The sequence below is a fragment of the Cyprinodon tularosa genome, unplaced genomic scaffold (genome assembly GCF_016077235.1).
Source record: "Cyprinodon tularosa strain WSP-4 unplaced genomic scaffold, ASM1607723v1 ctg533, whole genome shotgun sequence".
In the NCBI taxonomy this organism is placed as follows: Eukaryota; Metazoa; Chordata; class Actinopteri; order Cyprinodontiformes; family Cyprinodontidae; genus Cyprinodon; species Cyprinodon tularosa.
This window is the reverse complement of record NW_024039267.1, coordinates 504,659-530,681: the sequence shown is the minus strand read 5'-3', so window position 1 is coordinate 530,681 and position 26,023 is coordinate 504,659. Positions and strand designations below refer to the sequence as shown.

Sequence of the window (26,023 nt, the reverse complement as noted above, 5' to 3'; positions counted from 1 at the left end):
ATATTTGAGCTCTACTTCATTCTTAGTACACATCTATTTTTAATTTTAAAGCTGATGAACCAGGAGTATTTTATTTTGAAAGCATTCAGGGTTAAAATAATGACTTGTTAAACTCCTCAGAAAAGCTTCACACGAAAATCCCCATGATGAAGTCATCCCATAACATGCCCAGCAGAGGGCGCTGTGGTAACTGTCACAGCTGGGCTTACTGGACCCACACCATGCATCCATCCCTCTGAATGACCAAACACTAACTTCAGACACATCTGGGAGGATGTGTGAAAGATTTCAGATCCTTTTATTATAAATTGATACTTTGAATTCTAATTGAACTTTATTGAGTTTGAGCAGTGGGCTGGCATCCTGCGGCACCTGGGAGCAATCAGGGGTTAAGGGCCTTGCTCAGAGAGTCAGAGTGGCAGTCTGTGGGAGTGGGTTTTGAACTCACAACCTCATGATTCCAAGCCCCCTGCCCTAATCACTATCCCACCACTCCCCATTTAAAGAAGATCTATGGCCTCTTTGCTACAAGCAGTTATGGCTCACCACAAATAGAAAACTACAGTCGTAGTAGGACTGCTTGGTGGCTCACTGTTGCATTGCCAACATGAATAAACATCGATTTCCCGTCTATCACCATGTTTAGGATGATGAAGAGGAAAATGTTGGCTTCTCTCCAAACCATCCAACTATAGGAGCTTTTCATCACTTAGACACAAGTGAAAAGTTCCTCCATTAGTCAAATGCTGTAATGCCAACTTCCAACAGGCTAAATTAAAAGAAAAGTTTTCTAAACCTCTGCCTTCCACTGATTTTAAACTTTTATCAAGTATGTTTTTTTTTTGTAACATTAAGAATTTCTCCTCAGATTAAAGTAATTTAGATTAGACAGCAGTAGTGCTAGTAGTAGTACGTCAATGTCACAATACTGTTACAGCCTTCTTGTATATTGATCAGGTAACACATAACACAGAAAATAAAGATAAAAATAAAAGTAAATGCACTGCATAAATATCAAATGTAAAAACAAAATTAGTTTTTAATTGATATTTTAAAATGTTAAATATCTCCAATCTTAAAAACCAAACACCCTCTATCAGTATGTGCTAAGTTATAGCAAAGCCTAACAGTGCAGTCCCTCTGCTAAATTCTTTGAATTTTTTTCCATTGTATTTTTAGGATTAAAGTCTCAATCAATACTTTTTCAGACGTCTTGCAGGAATTTCTATGTTTTTTTTATTCAATGAGTTCTTTGAAGTTAAAGCTGCCTTTGACTGTTGAAGTTAAACTGCTGACTGATTTTAGTTTAAGGTTGTGATCCAGCTGCTTTACTTTTTTAATATGTTCTTTTTTTTTATCTTTCTTCTATATCATTTGTTGTGCTCCAATTGATTTATTTGTTTTGCAAATGTTTTTGATTTTATTTTTCTTCTATTTTATTATCTAATCCATGTAAAACTCTTTTAATTCTCCTTGTACTAAATTGTGCTATATACATAAAATTGCTTTGCATTCTTTCTCACAAAATGGCAAATCTCCTAATTTGTCCTTTAAAACTGAGAGGAAACAAAGACAGAAATAACATTAATGATGTTATCAGCAGATAGTTTCCATCATGTCTAAAAAACAATAAAGGATCCATCCAAACCACACAGTGCCTCAGAGATGCATCTCCTCTCTGTCACCCCACAGACCTCTGATCAGATCAGAAATCTGATTTTTTTTGTGGCAGACTGACCTAGTTGGTATCTATTTATGCATTAAATGAAATCATTTAGAGCAAATTGCTTTTGTGACATGAGGCAGGTAACAAACCACCCAAGTATGGTTTAATGATGGATCTAAAGAGCAGCCAAAGTCCACAGAAAACTCTCCACAAACACTGATGGAGAGGAATGTAAGGAATAAAAGAAACCCTCATTAAAAACGTAACTAAACTAAATGAGAACTGGATCAAAACTTATTCACTTTAAGAAGGAAGGAAACCTGACAGGATGTTGGGTTTGAAATAGCATTAAAGACACAGGTGGGACTGTTAATGAGGTAAATATAAAACGTATTTATTGCATTAAATGTCAACCCAACACATGCAGAAACAAAAAGTAACAGTCTGTGCATATCTGTCAGTTTAACCGTACTTTACTGTTATGGTCATCACTCAGCTCTTGTTCTTTATATATGTATATATATAATAGAGCCTCAGATATCGATTGTTTTAGTAATCTATTGAACTTTTAATCACAATAAACCCTCAATAAACAAGGATTTAAACTGAAATTAAACAAACAATTAAAATACAAATGTGTTGTAACAAAAAACTAAATCTTCTGTTAACAAATGGGAAGGACTATATCCTCCTATATATATATATATATATATATATATATATATATATATATATATATATATACATATATATATATATAGTAGTAGGTTGGGAATTGTGTGACTGCTTAGAAGCTGCATGTAAAGGCTTTATTGTTTTAAAAGGAATACATGAATAAAGCTTAAATATCCACAGCAGATAAACTTTGGTAGAAAAGCAGCTTAAAGTATCTGAAGCGCTTTGTGGTCTCATATAGCTGTGGTTTGCTCCTCTGACCTCTCAGGACTCCACGGTTTGGTTAAAGTGTCTTTTCCCGTCCAGGTAGAGCATCGACTCTGAAACAAAACAAACTCTCATTAAAGAAGGCGATGGAGCCCAAATGCTGAGGAGTAGGAGCTCAGAAATAGAGCAGAGGGAGGAGTTAGGACACAGGAGGGAAACGTCAGGCTAACCTCCGTACGTCCTGGGAACGATGCTCGGGACGTCCCGGTCCGAAGCGAAGGTGTAGTGAAAGATGTTGGTGGTGTTGTGCTGCTGAGTCAGCGGGTCAAACACCTCACTGTGAACTCTGACCTGGATGTACTTCCCCTGGGTGTAACACACCTGGAACACGGAAATAGAAACACATTTTACAAAACTCCTTCTGAGCACTGATTTAGGCAAACCCTGGGTTTTATGTCACTAAATTAGAAAGCATAGGGACCTGTGGGGCTGTTTGATAAAAATATATTTATCATCACACATTTAACAGGAACATTAGAAGAAAATAATAAAACAAAACTTTCTTTATACAGGTATAGCGAGCGAGCGAGCGAGCTAGCTAGATAGAAAGATAGATTCAACTTTATCGTCATTACACAGGTACAGGTACAAGGCAACTAAATGCAGTTTAGTTCTAACCAGAAGTGCAATAGCAGCAAGTGCAGGATAGATAATGGTTCTATAAATAGAGGACATGGGTTTCTAATGAATAAATATAGAGATGAATACTATTATAAATAAGGAATGTAATATATAGATCACTAGTGTTATGAACTAAATTTACAGCTGGATATGTACCAAATATAATATACAGGTGGATATTACTATAGAAAAGGTTTTTACAGTTATGTACAATAGCATAATATAAAAATGGGTTTTACAATAAAATGAATAAAGTTTGGACAGAAGCTATCTAAATTAAAGTGCAGTGGAAAGTATTTGCATATTACAGTTAAAGTATGTTATTGCAAATGTATATGCACACAATTGGTACTGCGGTATTGGTATTTGATCTTGAATCATCATAATTAGTAGGTAAAAAAAAGAAAAAGAAAACTCAGCTAACTCCACACTCTCAGTATTAAATATTCAGATAAATATTCACGTTTGAAACATGAGGTTTATTTCTATTTTACCTATTTTATGGAAAAATAAATATTGATGCATAGATGGTTTATTGCAATGCAGATTAAAAATACTGATATTGTTGTTTTGTTCATATATCTAAACACTAGAGCTTTACTGTAAAGGCCTAGTTGGAAATAAGGTGACAGAAATGTTACAGAAGTTTCTTTTTTTCTTGTTTTTTTTTTTATAATTTTCATTGAACACCGAAATATTTAACATACAGCGTCTGTTTGATGGGTTTTATTTGACTGAAAGTCCACAAAATAAAGGGAGCTGGACTAAAACAGGAGCAGACGTCCTCATCTTCATGCTATTCAGATAATAAATCAAACTATTTCTGCTTTTAAAAGGAAGCAACCTGATCAGACAGATAAAATCCAGTGAAGATCTTTCCTCTGACAGGAAATCCACCAATAACTGAAGGATGGGTGACTGACCTGGGAGGAGAGCATCAGCAGGGAGCCGATCTCCACGGGTTTCTGGAAGAGAATATCATCGACGGCCACCAGACTGGGCCGACATCCCCTGAAACGCACAGAGAGGACAGAATCAGAACCGATCTGGCGCCCCAACAGAACCAGACTGATCTAAATATCTCACCCAAAGGAGCAGGCGTTGGCCCAGCCCAGCTCGTAGGCTTTCCTCATGAGAAAACCTCCAAATATCCTGTTGAAGATGTTTCTCTGCTGCTCAAGACACAAACATTTAGGTGTAAATAGAAACTTCATCGGGTCTAAAACTGATCTAAGGTGGGATAACATCAATACACTTAAAACAGTTTAAAACAACACAAAGTTTAATCTACCAATGGACACCAAGTTCATGTTATCTCCATTAGGACTACTTCTGCTCACTAATGCAGAATGATGAGAGAAGAAGATTTAAGGTCTATTTCAACTGAAAAGCCACTCTGGGAGGAAGAAGCCATTAAAAACACAAAACAAACCAGATTATAATTTGGACTGTGAGAGAACGAACTCATAGTTTGGACATGAAGAATGAAAGAATGAAGAGTTTGGCCATGATGACCAGACTGGTGATGCATTTAGAGGAAAAAGGGGAGGAAGCTTCCAGAAAATGTGATGTACGAGGGTGGCAGCACCATGCTGTGGGGGTGTTTTATTGCAGGAGGGACTGATGCACTTCACTAAACTGATTTTATTATGAGTAAAGAACATTATGTGGAAATAAAGAAGCAAAATCTCATAATATCAGCCGGGAGGTTTAAGCCAGGGACAGATGGGTCTATCAGGACCAGGACCTTCAGAATACCACAGAGAATCAATGGCTTAAAGGAGCAGAAACAAAGACCTGATCCAAGTACTGTAGGTATGGAAGCTGAGAGTGGTCATGTCCCTCTGATACTTTTTCACTGTGGTTTTCTGGAGAAAACAAGTTCATTTTCACCTTATCTAAAAATAACGAAAGCCGTTTTTTCGTGATACCGAGATGATTGGTATATGTTAAAACTGATTACATCCTTTAATACCACAACAGTGGGAGAGGATTTATAAGTCATGGCAGCCTAAGTATAATTCTGTAATAAATAATCCTGTGTGAGGCGTGCTTTGGTGACGCAGTGGTTAGCACACATGACCCATGTATGGAGGCCTTAGTCCTCGATGCGGGCGACCAGGTTCAAATCCAGCCTGTGGGCCTTTCCTGCATGTCTCTCCCCTTCTCTCATACCCCCTTTCCTGTTAGACTGTCCATCATAAAAAAACGGTCCACTAGTGCCATAAAAATAAATAAATAAATATAATAAATAAAATAATAATCCTGTGTTTAACTTTCAGGTAACAAGACAACATTGTTGGTTTGATGATTTTCTTCCACTTCTGATTCATAAGCAATTAGACCCATGCCTCCGGTTGTTTTCTGAACAGCCCCGGTGTTACCCCTGTAACAGGCATAAGATGCATTAACCCCCAATAAGAGTCCAGATTTAAAATTTTCATTCAAAAACATTCAAATTTGTTTCGACTATATACCATAAAATCCAATAATCCACCATGATCTGACAATGAGTAAAAAGAGAAAGGAAACTAAAAAACGGATTATTTGTGCGCACACGGTACTACGACTGCACAACTACTGGCCCCGCAGGCATGGATGGACTGGGAATCCAGGGCTGTTGGTCTGCCTCATTCATTACTCATAAAAGGTTAATCATCTCCTTATCTCAAGATTCAATAAATGTTTTCTCTTTCGAGAAAATAATAGTTTAAACGTGGTGATAATGAGATAGTGATGTCGTTATCTCAAGAAGGCAAAGGGGAAAAAAAGTTGAGTATGACCGCTCTAGGGTTCCGTACATAGGACATGGGGCCCAAGGTTGGAAAGAGTGAGAGCAAGACGGCCTGCAAACTAAACTGTTTGGAGGAACTGCCCAAAAATACCAGCAAGTAGGGAGGGGGAGAGAGAGTAGTAGTCTTCTGTCTGTGGTCACCATGCCACCTCTGCATGAGTTGCATGTTTTACCATCACCATGCCTCAGACAGTTTTAAATTATAAATTAAAGCAAGTATTCTGGCAAAGCTCTGGATTCATGCTGGAAAATGTTCAAATTTTTTATATTTTGTTATTAACTAAATTTTAAGCTCTGTACTATTCAACCAGGACGTAAATTAAAACAGCTAAAGTGAAGCTTTTTCCTCCATCCTGCAGTTCTTCCGTCTCACCTGAGGGTGGCAGATCTCCAGTCCTTTCAGTTTAGCGTCCTCCATCCAGACAGACTTTGGAGGTAAAATTCTGCTGCGGAAACTAACCGTGCTGAAACAGGAGGGGACATAAAGCTGCATGAAGGACGTCTGATAACAACAGAAATAACTTTAGATGTTCAAAGCAAAGGCTGCAAGGCCAGGAGTCAGCTGAGCTGCTGTCCTGCTGCCTTTAGATGCCTCCCTGCTCTGATCAAATGGAATCAAACAAACAGCTTAAAGGAGCCCTGAAAAGAAAACTCTGTGGCTGGATTCAGCTGCAGGACAGCAGCTCTGCTCTGCTCATACTTTGTGTCCAGGGTGTTAAGAAACAGATCATGGATGATCCTCCTCTCTTCATCTGCTGGAGCGACCTTCAGCAGCGACGCTGTGCTGAGTTCAACACGCCGAGATTTATTCGCTGGAGAAATGAGGAGGTTTAGACATTATTCCAACAGATAACAAGGGCATCTGATGCTGGGCTCTCCAACAGAGGTCCTGCATGTTTCAGATGCTACGCAATGAGCGCCTTACCTCCTCTGCAGGCTAATAACCCTTTTATTCAGGGGAGGCAAACAGCTAAACATGCAGGAGCAGGGTTGGAGCTGTGAAATATCAAAGTGACAGACCTTCTCCTTCCTGCAGGAGCTTCTCTTCCTCTGGACCTTCAGGCTTCAGGGGGTTCACAAACGCAGCCCTGCAGAGAGGAGAGATGCAGCAGAAACAACTAAATCAGCCAAAGCAGGTGGGAAGGTTATTTATTTAGTGACATAGATCGTTTTGCTGGAACTTCCCGCAGGAGGGGTGTTCATTTACCTGTTAATAACTCTGTTACTGCAAACTACAGTGAAATAATCACACTGTTCTTATTTTTAAATAATTTATTTACAATAAATCTGTTTATTTTTCGATTTCCATCTTTCCAAGGTAAAGAAAGGATTTTCACTACTTCTGTCTGTAGAAGCTTTTGCCGTTTAATGTGAGCTTTCAGTCAGAAAGAAGTTCAAAGCCTTCTGACCCAGAGCTCCATTAAAAAGTAAAAACTTGCACAGAAACCAGGGAGTGGACTATTTTAGTTTCCCAACACCTTAAGAAAGACATTTCCAGGTTGCAGTCCTGCTGCAGCATCTGTAAGTTTAAAGAATTATCTGAAACCAAACTGAAATCGGCCTCCGTTTGCATTTTTAAAAACCTCTTTGTACTCTAAAGTTTCCCAGTTACATCTATCTCTACCTAGTCAACATTAGAGTGTATTTTTAAATATACCCCGTCTCATGTTACGGTGAATAAAATCCATCTAAAACCTCATTCTTTGACCTGAAACAGCCTCTATTTGGGTTCTGATGGATTCTCAGACTGATGTGGTTCTGAATGGTTTGAATCAGCAGCAGGAACATTAATCTCCAGCCTTTGAAGTCTGGTTCCATTCAGCTTTTAGATGCGTCTCTTATCTAACAAACCGGAATAAACAGCTAATTTTATTAATCAACATCTAGTATAATTCTTTAGAGATCTTCTATCGCTATAATTATTTGATAAATGTCCAGAAACAAAGACAAAAACTTGACATCTAAACAAAACTGGACAAAGACACCTATAAAGTTAGCATAAATATTGAGTTTAAGTGTCATTTTTTTAATGCTTCATTTGGCACGGTTGTAGGATTATTAGTCACTATAATGTTGTCTTCTGGATTTAAAAGGAAATGTAGATCTAATGAAACAGTTCTAATGTCTCACTGGGAGTTACTGTTTTTTTTCTGCTTTTTTTTCCTAGCAGACGTGTAGGCCATGATCTGCCTAAACCTACGCTGTCAACTTCCCAAATATATCTTTTTTTTTTCTTCATATTGCAGGACAGAAAACAAAACTTTATTTTATGCTTTATTTTATGCACTCTGATGGATTCTCAGACTGTTAAGGTTCTAAATTCCAGTCTTTGAAGTCTGGTTCCATTAAGCTTTTAGATGCGTCTCTTATCTAACAAACCTGAATAAACAGCTAATTTTGTTCCTCAACATCTAGTATAATTCTTTCTGTTGCCCTAATAATTTGATAAAGGTCCAGAAAAAAAAGACAAAGACTGGAGTTTGACACTTGTGACCTAAGGCAAAGCGTGTCAGTGCTGGATGGTATAGATGGATCTGGGGCTCAAACAAAGCAAAGATAATCAGGAAGGAAGTTCAGCAGTAGCCCGGCAACAGAACATTAGTTTGCAGTTTTTTCCTCCACTTTTAACAACTTCTCTACTTTAATTAGCTGTTGCTGCTCTAACTTGTAAAATAGACATTTTTATTCGACCTTCATCAGTTGGACATTCTGCAATGTTTCAAACCCTTTTTATAGTAATATCCACCTGTATATTATATTTGGCACATATCCAGCTGTATATTTAGTTCATAACACTAGTTATCTCAATATTATTTTCATTATTTATAATATTATTCATCTCTATACTTCAGTTCAGTAGAAACCCATCTCCTGTATTTATGGAACCATTATTTATCCTGCACTTGCTGCTATTGCACCTCTGATTAGACCAAAACTGCATTTCATTGCCTTGTACCTGTACCTGTGTGTGTAATGACAATAAAGTTGAATCTAATCTAATCTAATCTAAATACCGTAACTGCACAGTATCAACGGTAACATTTTAACCCTTGTTGTAATTTATTCTTTCTTCAAAACAAGTTTTTGGATTGTTTTGGGGTTTTTTTCCCCCCTTTTTTTGGAAAGGATACTGAAAACAAGATGAATATTTATGGCATGAAATAATAAATGGAATTAGGGTATGATTATATAACTTAAACTTCATCATACTCCTTTTCAGACTCACAGTCATGGAATAAGTTATGCATTAACATGTATTTGAGTCTGTAAATTTGATAGAAAGGTAATGAATTTACATTTAGAAACATTTTATTACATTTTGCTGGTGAGATGTCTGTCTGAAATAAAAAAGTATCATCATCATCATTCTTTTTTACTTGTGTAAATCTCCCTTCTATAAAAGCTTCTCACTTTGCTGCTGCTGCACCAAAATCTTCCACATTGCATAATTTCTGTTAATGTGGTTTAGCTGCGATGAACCAAGGGAACCTTCTAAAACAGGCAGGACAGCAGCTCTGGACAGATGGACGTTGCTTCTTTAATGTGGTCTGCAGATAAAAGAGCTGCAGTGGAATCTGAATCCAGTAGGAAACCAGAGCAGCCGTGAAGGCAACGTAAATATGTGCAACATCACACTAGCAAAGGGCTGTTTGGATGCAATGTTTAGGAGGAAGCATCCCGAGCAGGACAATGATGCATCTCAGGATGTATTATAGCAGAAATTTAGTGAAGATTCTCAGTCATCCAGGTCAAAGTCATTCCCGCCATCATCGCAACCCCAACCCCTGTACAGGAGAGCGGGAGACCTCGCCTATTCAGCCAGGCCATCGATGCCCTTTGAGAGACATATTCAGGTATGGGGCACTGCAGGCTAACAAAAGAAGCTAATGACCCCCATTCCAAATAGGTGGACCCCTTCTTCAGTGTCAGTTTGCAGGTTTTCAAATAAAAAACAAAGCTTTGTTGGGCTACTGTATAAAACCTTGAACTCAACGCTACTGCTGACATTTTTAATTGAAAAAACTTCCTAGATGGGAAGTAAAATATCTTCAAACTTGGAAACAAAGCACAGTGGTTTATTTTTAATTTTCTTTTATTTTGGAACATCTCAGGAAGTTGTCTGTACCTCTTGTTGGCCGGGTCCCGAGCCACCATGACAAACGTAGCATCCAGAACGGGGGAATAAGCTCCGTCCCGGTACTGCAGGAGGAAACCAAATGACACTTTCTGCTGTATAACTGCATAACCTTCTGTTCATTTGATTTACTTAGCATTCAGACTGGAAAAGTTCATAACTACTGCTACTCTGATCGAGACCAGAGAAACGTCTTCCTTGCTTTTGTTCACCTGTGACATGTGCATCTTTGCCTCGATGGACGACCTCCCGACCCAGGTCACCTGACCTGTGAACTTGATGTCGCAGTCGGGGTAGATGACGTGCTGCCTCATGTCTGAAACATAAAACCAGAGCTCAGAGCTGGACGGGATCCTCCTCCAGACGCTGGGACAGTGATTTATTGCAGCCTCATACCGATCTTATCCACCAGCGCCGTGACGATGGACAGAGGAGACCTCTTCAGAGCAGAGTTATATGTGTGGGAGTAGGAAATGAGGACTGAGGAGGAAGAGGAGGAAACATTTCAGCTTCTGAGGCCTTCTAAGGTCTGAGGGAAATCTTTGTTGCTCTGACTGATACCTGCCAGACTGTCCAAGTCCTCCAGGATCCGTCCAAACCTGAGGAGGAACACGGAGCAGGTCAGTGGAGAAAAACAGCCCCCAAAACCAGCCTGCCACCAGCGAACAGGTCCATGTTACCTGACCGTGTTGTGGTAGGTCAGGTACTTCTCCCTGAGCTCCGGCTCTGAGCCCAGAGGAAGGTGGACCTCCAGGAAGCTGTCCTTCATCCTCTTAGCAGGAAGTTCACTTTGAGACTTGGCCAGCATGGATGACAGAGACACACGCTCTGCCATGGCCTGCTGATGGTCGCTGTCCACGGCAGAGAGACAACGGAAGAACATCAGTGATTACAGCAGATCCTGGATAAAACACCAGCATTTACTGGGCTCCTTTTCCTTACCGGGATTCATTTCACTCACACTTTCTTAATATTACGCATGCTGCTTGAGATGCAGAGCCCTCTAGTGGACAAAACTTTCAACTACAACCAAATGAACCGACCAGTGAAGGTTTAAAGGAATAGTACACCCAAAACATGATTAGCCTTCATTTTCTACTCACCCCCATGCTGAACAACACTCTGGAGTACTTTTTTGATATCTCAAATGCATCTGGAGATCTGGGAGGCTTCTTGCTGTCTGCTGACATTCAAATAATGGAGGTCTATGGTGACCGAGGCAGAAAGGTCCATAAAAGTCCACAAAAAACGTGTCAATATTCCTCCATACTGCTCGTCCAATGTATTCCAAGTGTCCTGAGTGGGTAGCATCCAGAATTTACTCGAAACAAAGTCATTTAGAATGTTTTTAGAGCATAAACAGTAGTGTATAGGATTTCCTGAAAGCGCGCGCCGGCGCGTTCATGACACTACGGAAACCGGCAGACCAAACCAGATGAAAGTGCGCATTCAGCGTCTGCTCTGCCAATAATGCAAGCGTAGAAGAAGAAATGTGCTGTTTACCTGTGCAAAGAAAGAAACAACGAAAGAAAAATGTCTGAAGACTTCAGTGTTGAGGAAGAGCATGAGTTCTTTGCCGAGCTGAATGCGCTGGTTTGGTCTGCCGGCTTCCGTAGCGTCGGGAGCGCGCATGTGCGCGCTTTTAGGAAATCCTATACACTACTGTTTATGCTCTAAAAACATTCTAAATGACTTCGTTTCGAGTAAATTCTGGACGCTACCCACTCAGGACACTTGGAATACATTGGACGAGCAGTATGGAGGAATATTGACATGTTTTTTGTGGACTTTTATGGACCTTTCTGTCTCGGTCACCATAGACCTCCATTATTTGAATGTCAGCAGACAGCAAGAAGCCTCCCAGATCTCCAGATGCATTTGAGATATCAAAAAAGTACTCCAGAGTGTTGTTCAGCATGGGGGTGAGTAGAAAATGAAGGCTAATCATGTTTTGGGTGTACTATTCCTTTAAGATCTAAATGCTTTCTGGGTTTATTTATTTTTCTGGGGCTGTGAACAGCCTTCATTAGAGACACACTTTGACCTCTTAGTTAAAGGTCATATTTCACAATAAAACATAATAAAAAACATGCTAATTTATGTAAATAAAGTTAAAGTTTTCTTTCCTTACAATTTCTCCTTTTTCCAGCAATTATTGTGTGAGACACTCTCAATAGGATGTCGGTACATAACATCTCACACATAAAGGTAATTTAGAGGGACTTATTTACTAAACGGTCCTGTTTTAGGACTGCTGGAGGAAGTCAGAGAACTACAGAAAGGATTTAAACTCAGAACTTTAAATGGTGCCGCCGTCTGTGTTCCTTCACAGCCTTTTATGACATAACCTGCATTACATGTCTGCTCTTTAGTTTTAAACAAGTCTTAAATAAAAATCTCAATTGATTAAATTAGAACTAATGAGTCAAAAAAGATGAATTGGTAAAAGAGAAAGAACATCTGAAAGGAACATGTTTAAATTGTTATTTAACCAGGGAAAAAAAATCCCATTGAGAAGAAAAACCTCTTTATCAACGCAGTTCTGGCTAAGAGGCAGCAAAGTTACATAAGAAACTTAGATAAATTAAAATAAATGACAGGTACATAAAAAAAATATAAAACATATCAAGTAAAACAATTACAGGTCATTGAGGCTGTTTGACATTCTTTCACTTTCAATTTAAAAGCATTTAAATATAAAAACTAGGTCAACTTCCAGTTTCTTTGTAAAAAAAAAAAATTCCATGCACAGGGAGCTGCGTAGCTAAAGGGTTTCTTCCCTAGTTCTGTACGGGAAAAAGGAACAGTGAGCAACAGCTGATGGTTGGATCTAAGAGCAGAAGAAGCCATGCTTTTCTCTGTAAGTAAGGTACTAATGTAAGAGGGCAGTAATCCAAGAAGGGCCTTGGAAATACAAAGTTTAGCAATGACACTGCCTCCTCATAGAGAGGGAAGGCCATCCCACCTGAGGGCAAAGGTCACAGTGATGTCATGGCTCTACAGTTAGTGATGAACCTTAATGAAGCATGGGAAACAGACTCCAACATTTGAAGACATGAAGAAGTAGCATTCTTATAAAATAACATTAAAATCCATCAGGTTAAAGGAAAACATACACAAATAGTTTTATACCTCCAGTTTGTCGAAGCCCCAACTATTTCTCTCAGCCTGTTCCGCACTGAAACAAGAGAAGAAACAGATTTATGTTGCTCTGATGCGATGAAGAGGAGTGAATGACTCAGAGAATGAAGGTTTGTTTCATATCGTCTCACCAGAAAAAGCAAAATATTTACTGTTGTAGCTTTTCTCTATCATTAACAACTGACAGCAAACAGAAACTCGTTGAAAAGCTGATCGTCAAACTGCTGAATGTTGCTTTACAAAAAGGCTAAAGCAATGAGACAATATGAAACAAAACAACAGCTACAGAAGGAGAAATTAGAAAAGGAAGTTAACTGCTGCAAAAGGAAGGATTACATCTTCCAGGTAAAGAGACACTGTGTGAAAAAGGAGCCCTGAAATGAGGTCAGCTTCAGGAAAGTGGAAGAAAAGAAAACATGCAGGTGGAATTAGGGGAAAATTAAAGAGACCTGAACATCTGAGGTTCAGGTAGTTAAGATTGCTTAAGAATTACCATTTGAAACGTGTAAAAGTGGATTTCCTGCAACGAAAACAAGATTCAAATTTACAGGCTGAGCAGAAATTCATCAATAAACTACAGACAAAAACTAAACTTGAGTTTAGGGTAAGAATCTACAGCTTAAGGTGGATATCACAGTAGGATGTAAAGGAGGCAACTGTTACGCCATAAACCATGCTTTTATTTTGGACATGAGGGACCAATGGCCATGCTGATATCAACATTGATAAAACTCCTGCAACATCCCCCTAATAAGACACTCCCACAGGGACAGGTAATCCTTCCCCCGCCATGCTTTGGGACAAGGGACTCGTCTCAGACTCTCATTCTCTATGCCATGAATTTCCTCTGAGGTTCACACCATGGAGACACCATGATGGAAAGAAACTCAAGCCAAGGACCAGAACCTGCAGACTAGGAGGACCTGGTGGCTAATTTCTGCACCTAATTGATGCAAAAACAGACTGTTATCTAATATTTCTCGCTGAGTTTAAAGGAAACGTTGAGATACCAGAGACTGGATGAGAGGAGCATCTGAGAACAGATAACATTAGTCTGTCACATTTAGGGAGAGTTTGCAGCTAAACAGTTGGGTTTTTGATATTTTACTGTGGTGCAAGCTAATGGCGACCATACGTAACGTCATGCTGACATGTTGTTAGCTTTTGTTTATTAAGCTAAGAATATTATATAATATAATACATTTGGAATGGAAGTTGTGATAAACTTATTTTATACAAGGACAGAGTTTGTTTAACCTTGATTTGGGCCTGATTCCCCCTTTGATCTGTTGTCCTGACACACAGCCAGCAGGGCGTGTGTTTGCAGAGCGATATATGATAGCCTGGATTTTATTTGTTTAGATTTCAAAAAGTTAAAGTTGAAAAGAAACCACAGGACTTTGTTTTCTGAGTTTAAAGACGTTTCGCTTCCAATTCAGGAAGCTTTCTTATTCATGTCAGGATTAGCGTTGAGTTCCAGGCCTTTATAGAGTAGCCCAACAAAAGCCTGCTTATGGCTTTGAAAACATGCAGATTGAAAGTGGAAAACCCGCTGCACCCTTTGATAATGGGAGTCATTGAGGTCGTTATTGGCCTGCAGTACCCGATGGTGGCCCATTCCTCCTAAAAGGCAGTCGTTAAGGGTCATTGTTGGCCTGGCTGACCTGGTGAGATTATTAGCAGAGCGATGGGGGTTGAGATGGTAGCTGGAAGGAATCAACTGTATCGCTGCATTACAGGTTTTTGAGAGCTGGAACCTGAGTCCACCCCCTCTGTTCCTTCACGCCGCTTTCAAACCACCTGTATACTTGATCTAAAATGTGAACATTCTGGTCCTCAAATGTCCTTTGTCCATAAGGTGTAGGTGAACAGCAGTCTTGTTTGGAGGAGGTCGCTCCTCTGTGTTGGGCCATGAGTCTGTGGAGAGGTTGATTGGTTTCTCCAATATAAAGATCAAAGTATTCCTCACAGCATATACCACTCCGCTCATATTCAGTCTAGGGTTTTATCTTTAGGATGCATCAGTCTATGTTTAAGGGTCTTGCTAGGTTTGAAATGTACTGGGATTTTGTGTTTGGAGAAAATCATCTTGAGTTTCTCAGAGTCTCCAGCAACATAAGAAATTGGGATGTTTTAGCGTTTGATCTTCTCACTGTTATGTTCTGCTGCGTGTCTTTTGGATTTCCTTGCTGATTTGACAAACGCCCAATCAGGGTATCCACAGGACTGGAGAGCATCTTTGATGTGTTTCTGTTCTTTGTGCTTCCCTTCTGTTTTAGTAGGGACATGCTCGGCCCGGTGTTATAAGGTTCTGATGACTAAAGGTCTGTTTTCCAGTGGGAGGTGATAGTCAAAAAGAAGATATTAGTCTATGTTGAGCTTTCTATCTCCTTCCATGCTCACCAAACAGCACCAGAACAGGCAGCTTGTTGTCCTTTGATGCTTCTGCATCTTTTAGTTGGATTTTTGAGATAATGTGACTCATCTGCAGGTGAGTTTCTCTGCTCATTAACTAATCAGATGCTAATGCGTAATTGTAATAATAATAATGTCACTATAGGCTGCAGCTCTGGAAATATGAGATTAAAAAACACCACTAGAATATAATGCAATTGTATCACAGTTAAATCTAATTTGGATAATTTTTCACATTAAATTATTTGTTCTAAACAAATATTCATCGGTGTATATAAAAAATTCTATGAAAATATTCAAATTATAATCTGATATTTTCATTTAAATATATTTGATATAAATGGTCGCCCATATGCATGTTTGTAAAACCTTTTTACTTCCTGCCCATCATTGTTTGCATTGAATGACTGAAAATAAATATATAAAAATGATTAAAACAGACAATTTTATCAATCTGAAATTGATCCTAGAGAATGAAAACAGTGCAGCAGCAGCAGGCACGCTGACGATTGTCCTTGTTTAGCATGTTCAACAGTTCTTTAGTGAACCGAGTCAAACAGGCATCCCTGAGGTGGATCAGGACTGACTCACCCTCTGCCATGTCGGGGGCCTTCCCATGATTAGTGGCTGCAGCTATGCAGAGCGACCTGCTGCTCAGGGAAGAGGCAGACCTCAGGGACAGGAACCTGGACCAAAAAAACAAAGAACAATTAACTGGGAGACATCTCTCTGTATTTAGCTGCATTCACATCCATTCATTCAGCCTAAATATTCACAGAACCGGTCTGGGATGTTCCCCGCATAGAAGCGATATTTGGTCCCTCCTTAAAGTTCTTGGTCTGTCCAGACCTTTCAGTCGACATAGGAGTCATAAACATGTATTTCACAGTTAAATTATTTATTTGCTGCAATTCTGACCTCAATATGTGACCTTAAAAAGTAGAATAAATAGTTTGGAACAGGTTTCTCTGCATATCAACATAATTGTTTTTGTCATTCTGCTCTTAATAAATTAACTGAATAGTCCAAAAGGCTAATATTACCGGCTGCTAGGTTTGCATATTTGCTCTATTTAAGAGCCTCTTAGCTTTGCAGCTGCAGTTAAAAACACTATGGAGGCAATAAACTTTAATTTCCACATCACTTTTCTGTTTTGGGACTAGATATATTTACAGACAGCTGAAATGGACTTTGTAGTAACAGAAAGAAAAGGGCAGAAGGCCTTTTTCAGCCAGCTCACAGGCAGTGAGCAGCAGCCACTACGGGAAGGGCTGTTGTTTTATGCTCCATCCAAGCAGTGGAAACTTCTGTCGCTTCCTTGTGAAAAGTGAATAAAACTGTAGGAAAGGTTGATGGAACATTTGATCAGTTTGGTTTCTATGATCTTCTTCTCTCAGTTAAAGTGAGATGTAGTTTAAACTCTGAATCAGAATCAGAAATACTTTAATTTCTTCGTTACACGCTCCAGTATACATATAACATATTTATAGATATACAACATACCACAATTAAAAAAAGAAAGAAATATATATATATATATATATATATATATATATATATATATATATATATATATATATATATATATATATATTTATGAAAAAGTCAGAATTCTGGCTTTTTTCCACATATTAAGCTGAAATAATATTTAAAAATCGTGGTGTCACACTGTGAACCAGTTGATCAGTTATTAGTACACATCTAAGAATAAAAAGTGACCTACTGATGTAACCCTGAGCTTTGGAAGCCCAAAGCTTTATTCTGTTTATTCTGCATAAACAGAATAAAGAAAGAAATCAATAAATGGATGAATGGCCCAGCCCTAGTTCCAGCCTACTTTATATCCCGAGAACCAGAAGTAAACATGGAGAAGCAGCTTTTAGTTATGAAGCATAGCAGAAAGTCCATCTGTTTTTGGTACCTTTAGAAGGGTTTGAGTGGAAATAACCTTTACAATAATTGTAGCACAATAGGAGAAAAATGCCATATGGACAACAGATTTCCTGACATGATTTCATGTTCAGAAAGATGTTGTCTTTCTAGAATAACTTGTCTGCATTTGAACACTGTGTGCAGTCAGCGTTTCCATTGTGGTTTGTTTAAACTGCTCCAAATGAGTCAGAATGAAAGAGACACACCCTCTGTGGGCACACAGGGCTGGGCTGACTCCTTCATTAGAGAAATACATTTCATCATTAAAGCCATAATTCTGAGGACGGATATCTGATACTATCAGTTTAGAAATCTGCACCAAACCCAAAGACTCACTCAGTCATTTTTGTAAAGTTTTTAAGCATTAAATCCAGGTTTTAACCCCCACCCACCTGACTGAGAGCATGCTGAAGTCTGAGCTCGCAGAGCAAAGCGTCCAGGATCCGGATGAAACGAGAAAACTGAACAAAAACACCACAGCAAGCAGAAATCTTCTCTGGAGGACGCAGCGCTGCCAAAGTGACGAGTTTCCGGGTTCCTACGTCACCACGCTGTCCCACAGACGCCCTGCCGAGAAAGAAAGGGTGTCTGCGCCCTGAGTAAGGTCTGCAAGGTATCTGGAAGAAACCAACCTTCCAGTGAATTATAACCGGGATGACTTGTACCCCTAGTGGTCCGCGACTGCATTTCAAGGGCTACGAGTAAATATTTTAGAATAAAATAAAATAGGGCTGGGCTCTGTTTTGCTTTGTGGGGACCCAATTGAAAAATTAAACACGCTTTTAACAACCAAAAGCTAAGTTTTTCTTATATGTAAATCCCTTTATATTCCCACAATGGGGAAATTCACTCTCTGCATTAAACCCATCTCCTTGAGGAGCAGTGGGCTGTCGCTGTGCGGCGCCCGGGGAGCAGTGTGGGGTTAAGGGTCTTTGCTCAGGGACCCAGAGTGGCAGTCTGTGGGAGTGGATTTCAAACTCACCTCAGGACATCAGACTCTATGCACTAAGCACTAGGCCAACACTCTCCCACTAAAACCTGTGGAGATGCCAGGGAGTGAACCTGAGGCCTCAAACATGCAAAGCATGCGCTGCGCCACTAAGCTACATCCCCACTGACTTATATGTTTGAGTTCATCTTCGATACACATCAAAACCAAGCAGAGGAGCAGACTGGATGTAGAGAACAGCCTGGTATCAGAGAGCATATAGAGCATATTGACAGACACATTTTTTTTTATCTTTAATGCAAATTGGCTATATAATTGTTTACAATCTTGGTATAATTGCTGCTCTAAGTGGGTCAGCTAAAGTCATGTTTTACAGTCTCTATACTCCAGTTAACGATCAATTGATTACCAAATTATTTGACGATTCTTTCAATAATCATTTTGATTAATCTGATTAATTGTTTCAGACCTGAATGTGATCATAGGTGACTTACTCAAAGGAGCTAGAGTCTTATAAATACTGGTTTATAATATGAATTTATTTTGTATTTAGTGTGATTTCTTACCAACTTCCAGGCAACATATTTATGTTGTTTTTATTTGAGATGGAAGGAATAAAATGCCAAAGAATTAAATGCTCAAATTAAAAGATAAAAATTGTCTTTCTTCTATACTCAGCTATTGTACGTTCCACTTTTGGACAATAATCAATACTTTTGACTGAGAGGGGAACTCATGGTAGGACAAAATGCCCAAAGGGGAACACAAGGGGAAAAAAGGTTGGGAAACGCTGATATAATAATTGAACTTTGTTGATGTCCCATTTGAGAAATTTACCTCTGCATTTAACCCATCCCCTTGGGGAGCAGTGGGCTGCCATTGTGTGGTGCCCAGGTAGCAGTGTCGAGTTAAGGGTCTTGTTCTGGAACCCAGAGTGGAGGCAGTGGGGATCAAACCGGGTACCTGCAACCTTCTCAGAGCACAAGCACACTGCTCTAACCACTAACCCAGCACCCCCCGTTCTCCCTAATCTTCACTATGCTTAAAAACTAGAACTGTTTCATTCAGTGGTTCACTTGACCCACTTGGAACAACCATCAATAACTGTCAAAATCAAACTGACAATGATTACATAGAAATACTTTCTGATCATCAAACATTTCAATTTGGAAAATAAACACCAACTATATTAAATATATTAACCGATTACCAAAAATTGGGCAAATACTCTAATATGTGTATATATATGCCTATCACAGCATCAATAGGCAGTATTCTAAAGTTTACATTTTCTCACTTTAACTACCATTTTTACTCTTTGAGAGTACACTTGGAGTTCAAGTTTTTTTTTAAATTTCATTGAATTCTGCGTCGTGTCCCATTCAGTTCTGGTTTTCTGGGTATCTAAAATAATGAAGAGTTAACCGAAGTATTAGAAAATTATCTGTCTGTCTGTCTGTCCGTCCGTCCGTCCAGCCATCCATTCATCCATCCATCATTTCACCAGTGATCTTGCAGGATTTCAAAGACAACACTGTATAACAGAAAACACTAGAAACTCCTCAGGTTACATATTAACTCCTAACCGCCAATTGTGTTCATGAATTATCAAAACCATTGCAGTGTGAGTGGGGTGTATAATTACAACCCTAACTTAAGGGAAGGATGGAAAATTCCACATATGTTACTGATGTTGATATTGGTTGCTATAGTGTGGACAGTAACTCTCTAATGTGAGTCTGGGGCGTGGGGGTCTTTTGATTTCATTAAAAATCATCTGGGGGAAATAATGAACCCTTTATGAAGTTATATATTCACTTCAAGTCTAAATATGTTCTAATTATAGTGTATCCATCAACATTTCAAATAGAATTCTGAAAAAAAAAATCATGATGTAAAGAATAAAATACTTATAAAGTTTTTTTTCTAAAGCGTCACAACAAAAATAAAACTTTTTGGCCTCCAGTTTTCCTTGTTTATGCTGATAGGATGAACAGAACCTTGACTTCCGAAAGGAGGTCGCTGATTCGTCAGAAATCTGAGAGCGGTGTGAACTGGCCAATAGGAGTCGAGTGCGAGCCGGGTATAAAAACCGGCGTAAACAAAGGAAGCGCAGTAGAACAGCAGCGACCCAGAAAGGGGCCACCGGGAGCTGGATGAGCTTGTGTCGACGAACGCGTCCTGACCAGAGGCTGACTGTGGGGGAAAAGCCACTGCGAAGCGAATGAAGAAACACCTGATCTTCCACTTCACATACAGAGGTCTTCTAACGAAAGGAAAAAAGAGTAAAAGAAGAAAATGGATTATAAATTACGAAAAGCTGAGCCCAAGGACGTGCCAGATATATTACGACTGGTGAAGGTAGGAGACAACGGCCGCTGTTAACAGCAGACATTTTTTGTTTCATCTAAATGTTTTCAGATAAAAAAAATAACGATGTTTGTAGGTTTAAATACACTGACATACATTGTCTGAATGATGTCCTGAGAATGAGGTCAGAGCTGCCTGAGCCACGACTCATAACCGCCCTGACTTCCGGTTCTCCAAATATGGGCTTTCCGCCTGCTCGCCGAGCTTCTGTTCTTACCGAAGCTGACCTTGTTTCCGAGCCTTTTAACTACCGACCTCACCTTAATAACTAACCCACCCTCACAATAATAACATAGCACTGTTGGCTAATCACCCTAACTTTAAAGGCAACTAAATCTCACTAACATTAAAGTTATTATAGCAAGTGGAACATGAAGTACTTTTGATGTGGGTACAGATGCACTCTGGGTAAAAGGTTCAAAGTACACGGATATAAACATGTTTATTTTCAGACACATTCTATTATTACAATGTTATAATAATGTTTAATTTGAATAGAGGACGTTCAATTATATGTTGAAGGCTGGAAATAATAAATTTTATCGATTATAAACAAGAAACCATGAATGATACAGTTAACTATCTATTAAAAAACTGTTATTGAATTGTTTTAATTAGAAAAAGTGAAATATAACTTTGAAAATATCATTTTTGAAGCGCAAGTTTAGACAGAATAGTTAGACGTAGCCCTTTTGATTGCAGAAAATGCATAAAGAATATGGATCTAAAATTATAGAATACACAAAATGATGAAATAGAAATGATTAATAAAATCCATAATAAAGATATAAGTCAAACAGAGCCGACCAGCTGTTCATGTATAGAGAGGCAAACTGTAGAATTAGGCGGAAGTGGAGGAGCCTGATGTAAGCAGATAACTGATGAGGAAGAAGCAATATGTGTGTAAATATGTCTGCTTTTTAATGTAACTGCTACTATTTCAAATCTCCAACTATTATAAATTTTTATGTGGAAGAACAAGTTTCATATTAACCCTCCGTTTGCCTCTTGTAAATAAACATATGCTGATATAGTTTGACTACTTTCTTATTGTTATTATCAGCTAACGATCAACTACAACTTTCCTTTTCTTCGTCATCTTAGGAGCTCGCAAAATATGAAGAGATGGAGAGCCAGGTTACGCTGACGGAAAAGGGTGAGCGTCACGTTAAACTTTCAGTCTGGATGTTTGCATACAACTCTTACTCGTTTGGTTAAAACTTGCACTTTCTTTCAGACCTCCTGGAGGATGGGTTTGGTGAAACCCCGTTTTACCATTGCATCATCGCTGAAACCCAAGGAGAGAATGGCGGCGAAGGTACGAATCAGTCTTGCGTCTTAAAGAATAAAACCTGTGGAGGAGCAGCCTTCCCTTCCCGTGTCATTCTTTATCCCTTAAGGGCTTTATCTGCACCCAATGAGCCGGCTGAGTTTCTCACCATCTGCTCACGCCACCCGTGTTCTGCCTTCGGGCGTCACAGGCTCTGCTTCCTGTTTTTTACATGAGTGGAAGCAACATAAAGCTGCAGGTGTTCAGCCTTATGTAAACTGTTAGATGTTCTAAAGCGCTGCGTGTGCTGAAGAAATTCTCAGCGTGAGATTAGAGCAGGGATTTTTGGAAACATGGAGCAAAGTTTCCATGGTATCAGCACAGTGAGAAGTAGGTCAAATGTCAACACCTCTGAGCAGGGAGGAGAACATTTCCATTGTTTTGGTTGCATAAGTAATATGTAAATGTTCAGCATGCAGGTGCAGACGCATGCGTTTGTTTTTAGTTTGAAATAGTCTTGATACCAAATAAAGTCATATATTTGAGCCTCTAAATGCACAGACTAAGCACCCATTTCTTTCTTATTATCACCCTCTACAGACTTGAACGTGGTGGGCTTTGCCATGTACTACTTTACTTATGACCCCTGGGTTGGCAAACAGCTCTACCTGGAGGAGTTCTATGTAATGGACAAGTGCAGAGGTCAGGAAATCATTCTGTATCCATTAATCTATCTGAAATGATGGGATGTGTTTTTAACCCCATTTCTGTGCTCTTTAGGGCTCGGCATCGGTTCGGGGATTCTGCGCCACCTCAGTGATGTAAGTATCCGAACACTAAACCTTGTCTTATTTTCAGGAAACTATTTTTTATCAGCATCTTTAGGATGTTGAAAGATTGCTAAGGAAAGCGTAAAGGTGCTGATCTCCCCGTTTTATCCTCCTTCAGCTGGCGATGAAGACGCGCTGCACTGGCATGATGTTCGTCGTGGCAGAGAACAACGAGCCGTCCGTCCAGTTCTACAAGCGGCGTGGCGCCGAGGACCTCTCCCAGGAGGAGGGCTGGAGGCTCTTCAGGTTCGACAAGGACAGCCTGGTCAAGATGGCCACCCCGGCTGAGGAATGACTGGAGGTCCAGCAGAGCTGAAGAGAGAGAGGAGCAAACCTGAGACTATAACTGAAATATCTCTACTTTCCTCTCCAGAGCTCGCAGTTACAAGTTCAGCTTCTAAATAGGGAAATATATCTAAATGTGTTTTTAGTTTTTTTTTGTACTTTGCATCATTTAGTTTACATATGTCACTCTGACTTAGGTTCATCCTAGTCTATTGTTAGCCAGCATTTCTTATTTTTGGTTTAAGATCAATAAAACAAGCACTGGAAAAACAAGATGTGTCCTTTTAGTCATAAGGGGGGGGGGGGACTCTAGGATCCAGTTAACACAACTACTCTTTATTAGATCAACTCTGATAGACTTTGGTTAAATAAGTTTAACTACCAGGCAAACCCTGAAACGGTCATAAAGGACAGGAAGCTAAACTTACAAATGCTAACACTGCAGTTTGAGAGCAAAACTGCAAAACACCACCCATATTTAAACAAAATAAATTAGAACTGTAACTATACAGTCATGTTTACATTACTGTATTCAAAACAATGTTATCACTGCTGCTAACCTTATCAAGGCTGCACTTTATAAAATGAAATGGTCTAGAGCAGGGGTCTTCAACAGGGGGTCCGCGACCCCTAGGGGGTCCATGGAGGTACTAAATGGGGGTCGCAAAAGTTTTTGTTGAGACTTTTTTTTTTTTTTTATATATTGCACTAATTGAAATGTCTTTAAATACACATTAACATGAATTCAACACACTTTAGTAAACAGATAAATGGAGGCAGAAGATGTCTTTCAGTCATCAATGCACACATTCAGCGACACACAGGAGCTCTTTCAATCTGGGCACCATTTCATTCACAACACCTGTCCCATCAGAATCAGAAATACTTTAATAATCCGAGGCCGAAATCACTTTCGTTACATTACTCCATCAGTAATAGAGTGACTATAGGACCAGTTTGATATAATAAAATTTCATACAATATATATATAATTAGGGGGTCCCCGCTCCATCTCACCATCAGTTTGAGGGTCCTTGGCCTGGAGAACGATGAAGACCCGTGGTCTAGAGAGCTGTTCTTAACAAAATTTATTTTTGTTTACACTTGTGTATACAAAATGACAAAATCGAAGTCAATTAAAGGTAAAATTCTTCCCAAGGGTAATTATTACATTTCAACAACAGAAAATAAATTAATTTGAGGTTAATAAAACAGTTAAGGTAAAAATCTCCTGCGCTTTAATCATAACCAGGTGCTAAAAATCCATCCATTTTTTACACGCTTAATCCCCAGTGGGGTCGCGAGGGGAGCTGGTGCCCATCTCCAGCTGTCCACAGGCGAGAGGCGGGGTGGTGCTAAAAATCATCACTTCCAAATGTTTAGTAACTTTATGTGATGTAATATATTTTAATTTCTTCACATTTATCACAAAGGTTTTACAGTTAGCAGCTTAGCTGTCTAATGCTAAGAGTTCTTTAAAATCAGCATAGACAGTTTGCTTAGCATCAAACATGGAACAAACACTGATAGTATGTTGTATGTTTTATATCGTATATGGTATAGATTCTGTATATATCTATTTTATCTGCATCATAAACATCCAGTCAAATTCCTTGAGAGTGCAAACCTACTCAGCAATAAACTTTTAGATTTTAGTTCAGACTTGTCGACACACTCTTGCAAATTAAGCAAATGACTTGTCTATAAATGTGTGATGTGAACAGTTAAAAATGTATATCATCAACTTGTTCACCGCATAATGTCTAAATTAAAGGACAAATGCCTTCCTGTTTTTTTTTTTTTGTATAGACTTTCTTTAAACAGAGACCAGACTGTTATAAACCAGAACAGCTTTAATTGTTGCAAAGATAGGACCATAAAGATAAAGGACTAATGACTTATTTCATCTCTGGAAGCTCAGGTTCTTTTTAAAACACGACTCAGCAAAAATTCAAAGTGGAATTTTCTTATGTTAAAAAAAAAAAATCCTGATCAATTTATATATTTTCATCAGATCTTTTTATAAACATGCTGTTTGCCTTTTACTTCGATATTAATACTAATTCAATTTAGTTAGATTCAACTCCCAGATTTTAGTTCAAAGGAATCCGTTAAAATCCTCTGAAACATATTCCTGTACATCTTGTCCTTCTTTCAGGGTCAAAATAGTTAACCAGAACGTGACTTCATCTTGACTGATAATGGAGTCAAAGTTCATGTCATGTAAAACCTACACAACATTAAGTGGTTTTATTATAACTGGAGATCCTTCTGGAAGAAAACTGCACTCTAAAAGCTCTTTATAGGGATAATTAACCAGCTTTCAGTAAAAACATTAACCTACCTCCAACTTGAAGCTTCCTGAACCAACTGCAGCCACATCTAACAAAGCAAACATTGTTTCCCAGGACAAGGACATCGTCTCCACTGATTATACACTATTATACGTCAAAGGAGAACCTTGATCTCTGTTTTTCCTAAGAAGCAGATCTTCTTTATCTATTAACCCTTTAAAGCCCGATCCAAGAATAAAACAAAACAGAAAATTACTTTTTTTTGGTTTGAAGTCCTTATTTGGCCTTTTAACAAAACATGTAAAAAGAAAAAACAGAAATACATTTTTGATATTAATAATTTATTACCATGCGATAAGTCAAGATTATTTTTTGTGTA

General features: G+C 38.9%; 2 protein-coding genes across 3 annotated transcripts; one reads left to right on the top strand and one right to left on the bottom strand.

Moving 5' to 3' along the window:
- Positions 1-2,035: 2,035 nt before the first annotated feature.
- acot9.1 (acyl-CoA thioesterase 9, tandem duplicate 1) lies at positions 2,036-18,263 on the bottom strand. Of its 2 annotated transcripts, XM_038304421.1 has the most exons (16): positions 18,039-18,262; positions 16,306-16,400; positions 13,793-13,819; positions 13,291-13,336; positions 10,839-11,009; positions 10,720-10,757; positions 10,555-10,638; positions 10,371-10,474; positions 10,150-10,223; positions 7,044-7,111; positions 6,724-6,835; positions 6,397-6,487; positions 4,316-4,401; positions 4,153-4,240; positions 2,779-2,929; positions 2,036-2,661 (listed from the first exon to the last, which is right to left on the bottom strand). In XM_038304421.1, the coding sequence occupies exons 1-16, from the start codon at positions 18,050-18,052 to the stop codon at positions 2,606-2,608; spliced, it is 1,305 nt and encodes a 434-aa protein (XP_038160349.1). In that variant the 5' UTR covers positions 18,053-18,262; the 3' UTR covers positions 2,036-2,605. The 2 variants fall into 2 exon arrangements, with proteins under 2 accessions (XP_038160349.1, XP_038160350.1); XM_038304422.1 differs by lacking the exon at positions 13,793-13,819 and having other exon boundaries at positions 18,039-18,263.
- A 2,435-nt stretch (positions 18,264-20,698) lies between these two features.
- LOC119796066 (diamine acetyltransferase 1-like) lies at positions 20,699-23,623 on the top strand. Its single transcript, XM_038304423.1, has 6 exons — positions 20,699-20,956; positions 22,070-22,121; positions 22,203-22,283; positions 22,836-22,937; positions 23,016-23,056; positions 23,184-23,623. Exons 1-6 carry the CDS (start codon positions 20,894-20,896, stop codon positions 23,358-23,360), a joined length of 516 nt encoding a protein of 171 aa, XP_038160351.1. The 5' UTR covers positions 20,699-20,893; the 3' UTR covers positions 23,361-23,623.
- Positions 23,624-26,023: the final 2,400 nt, after the last annotated feature.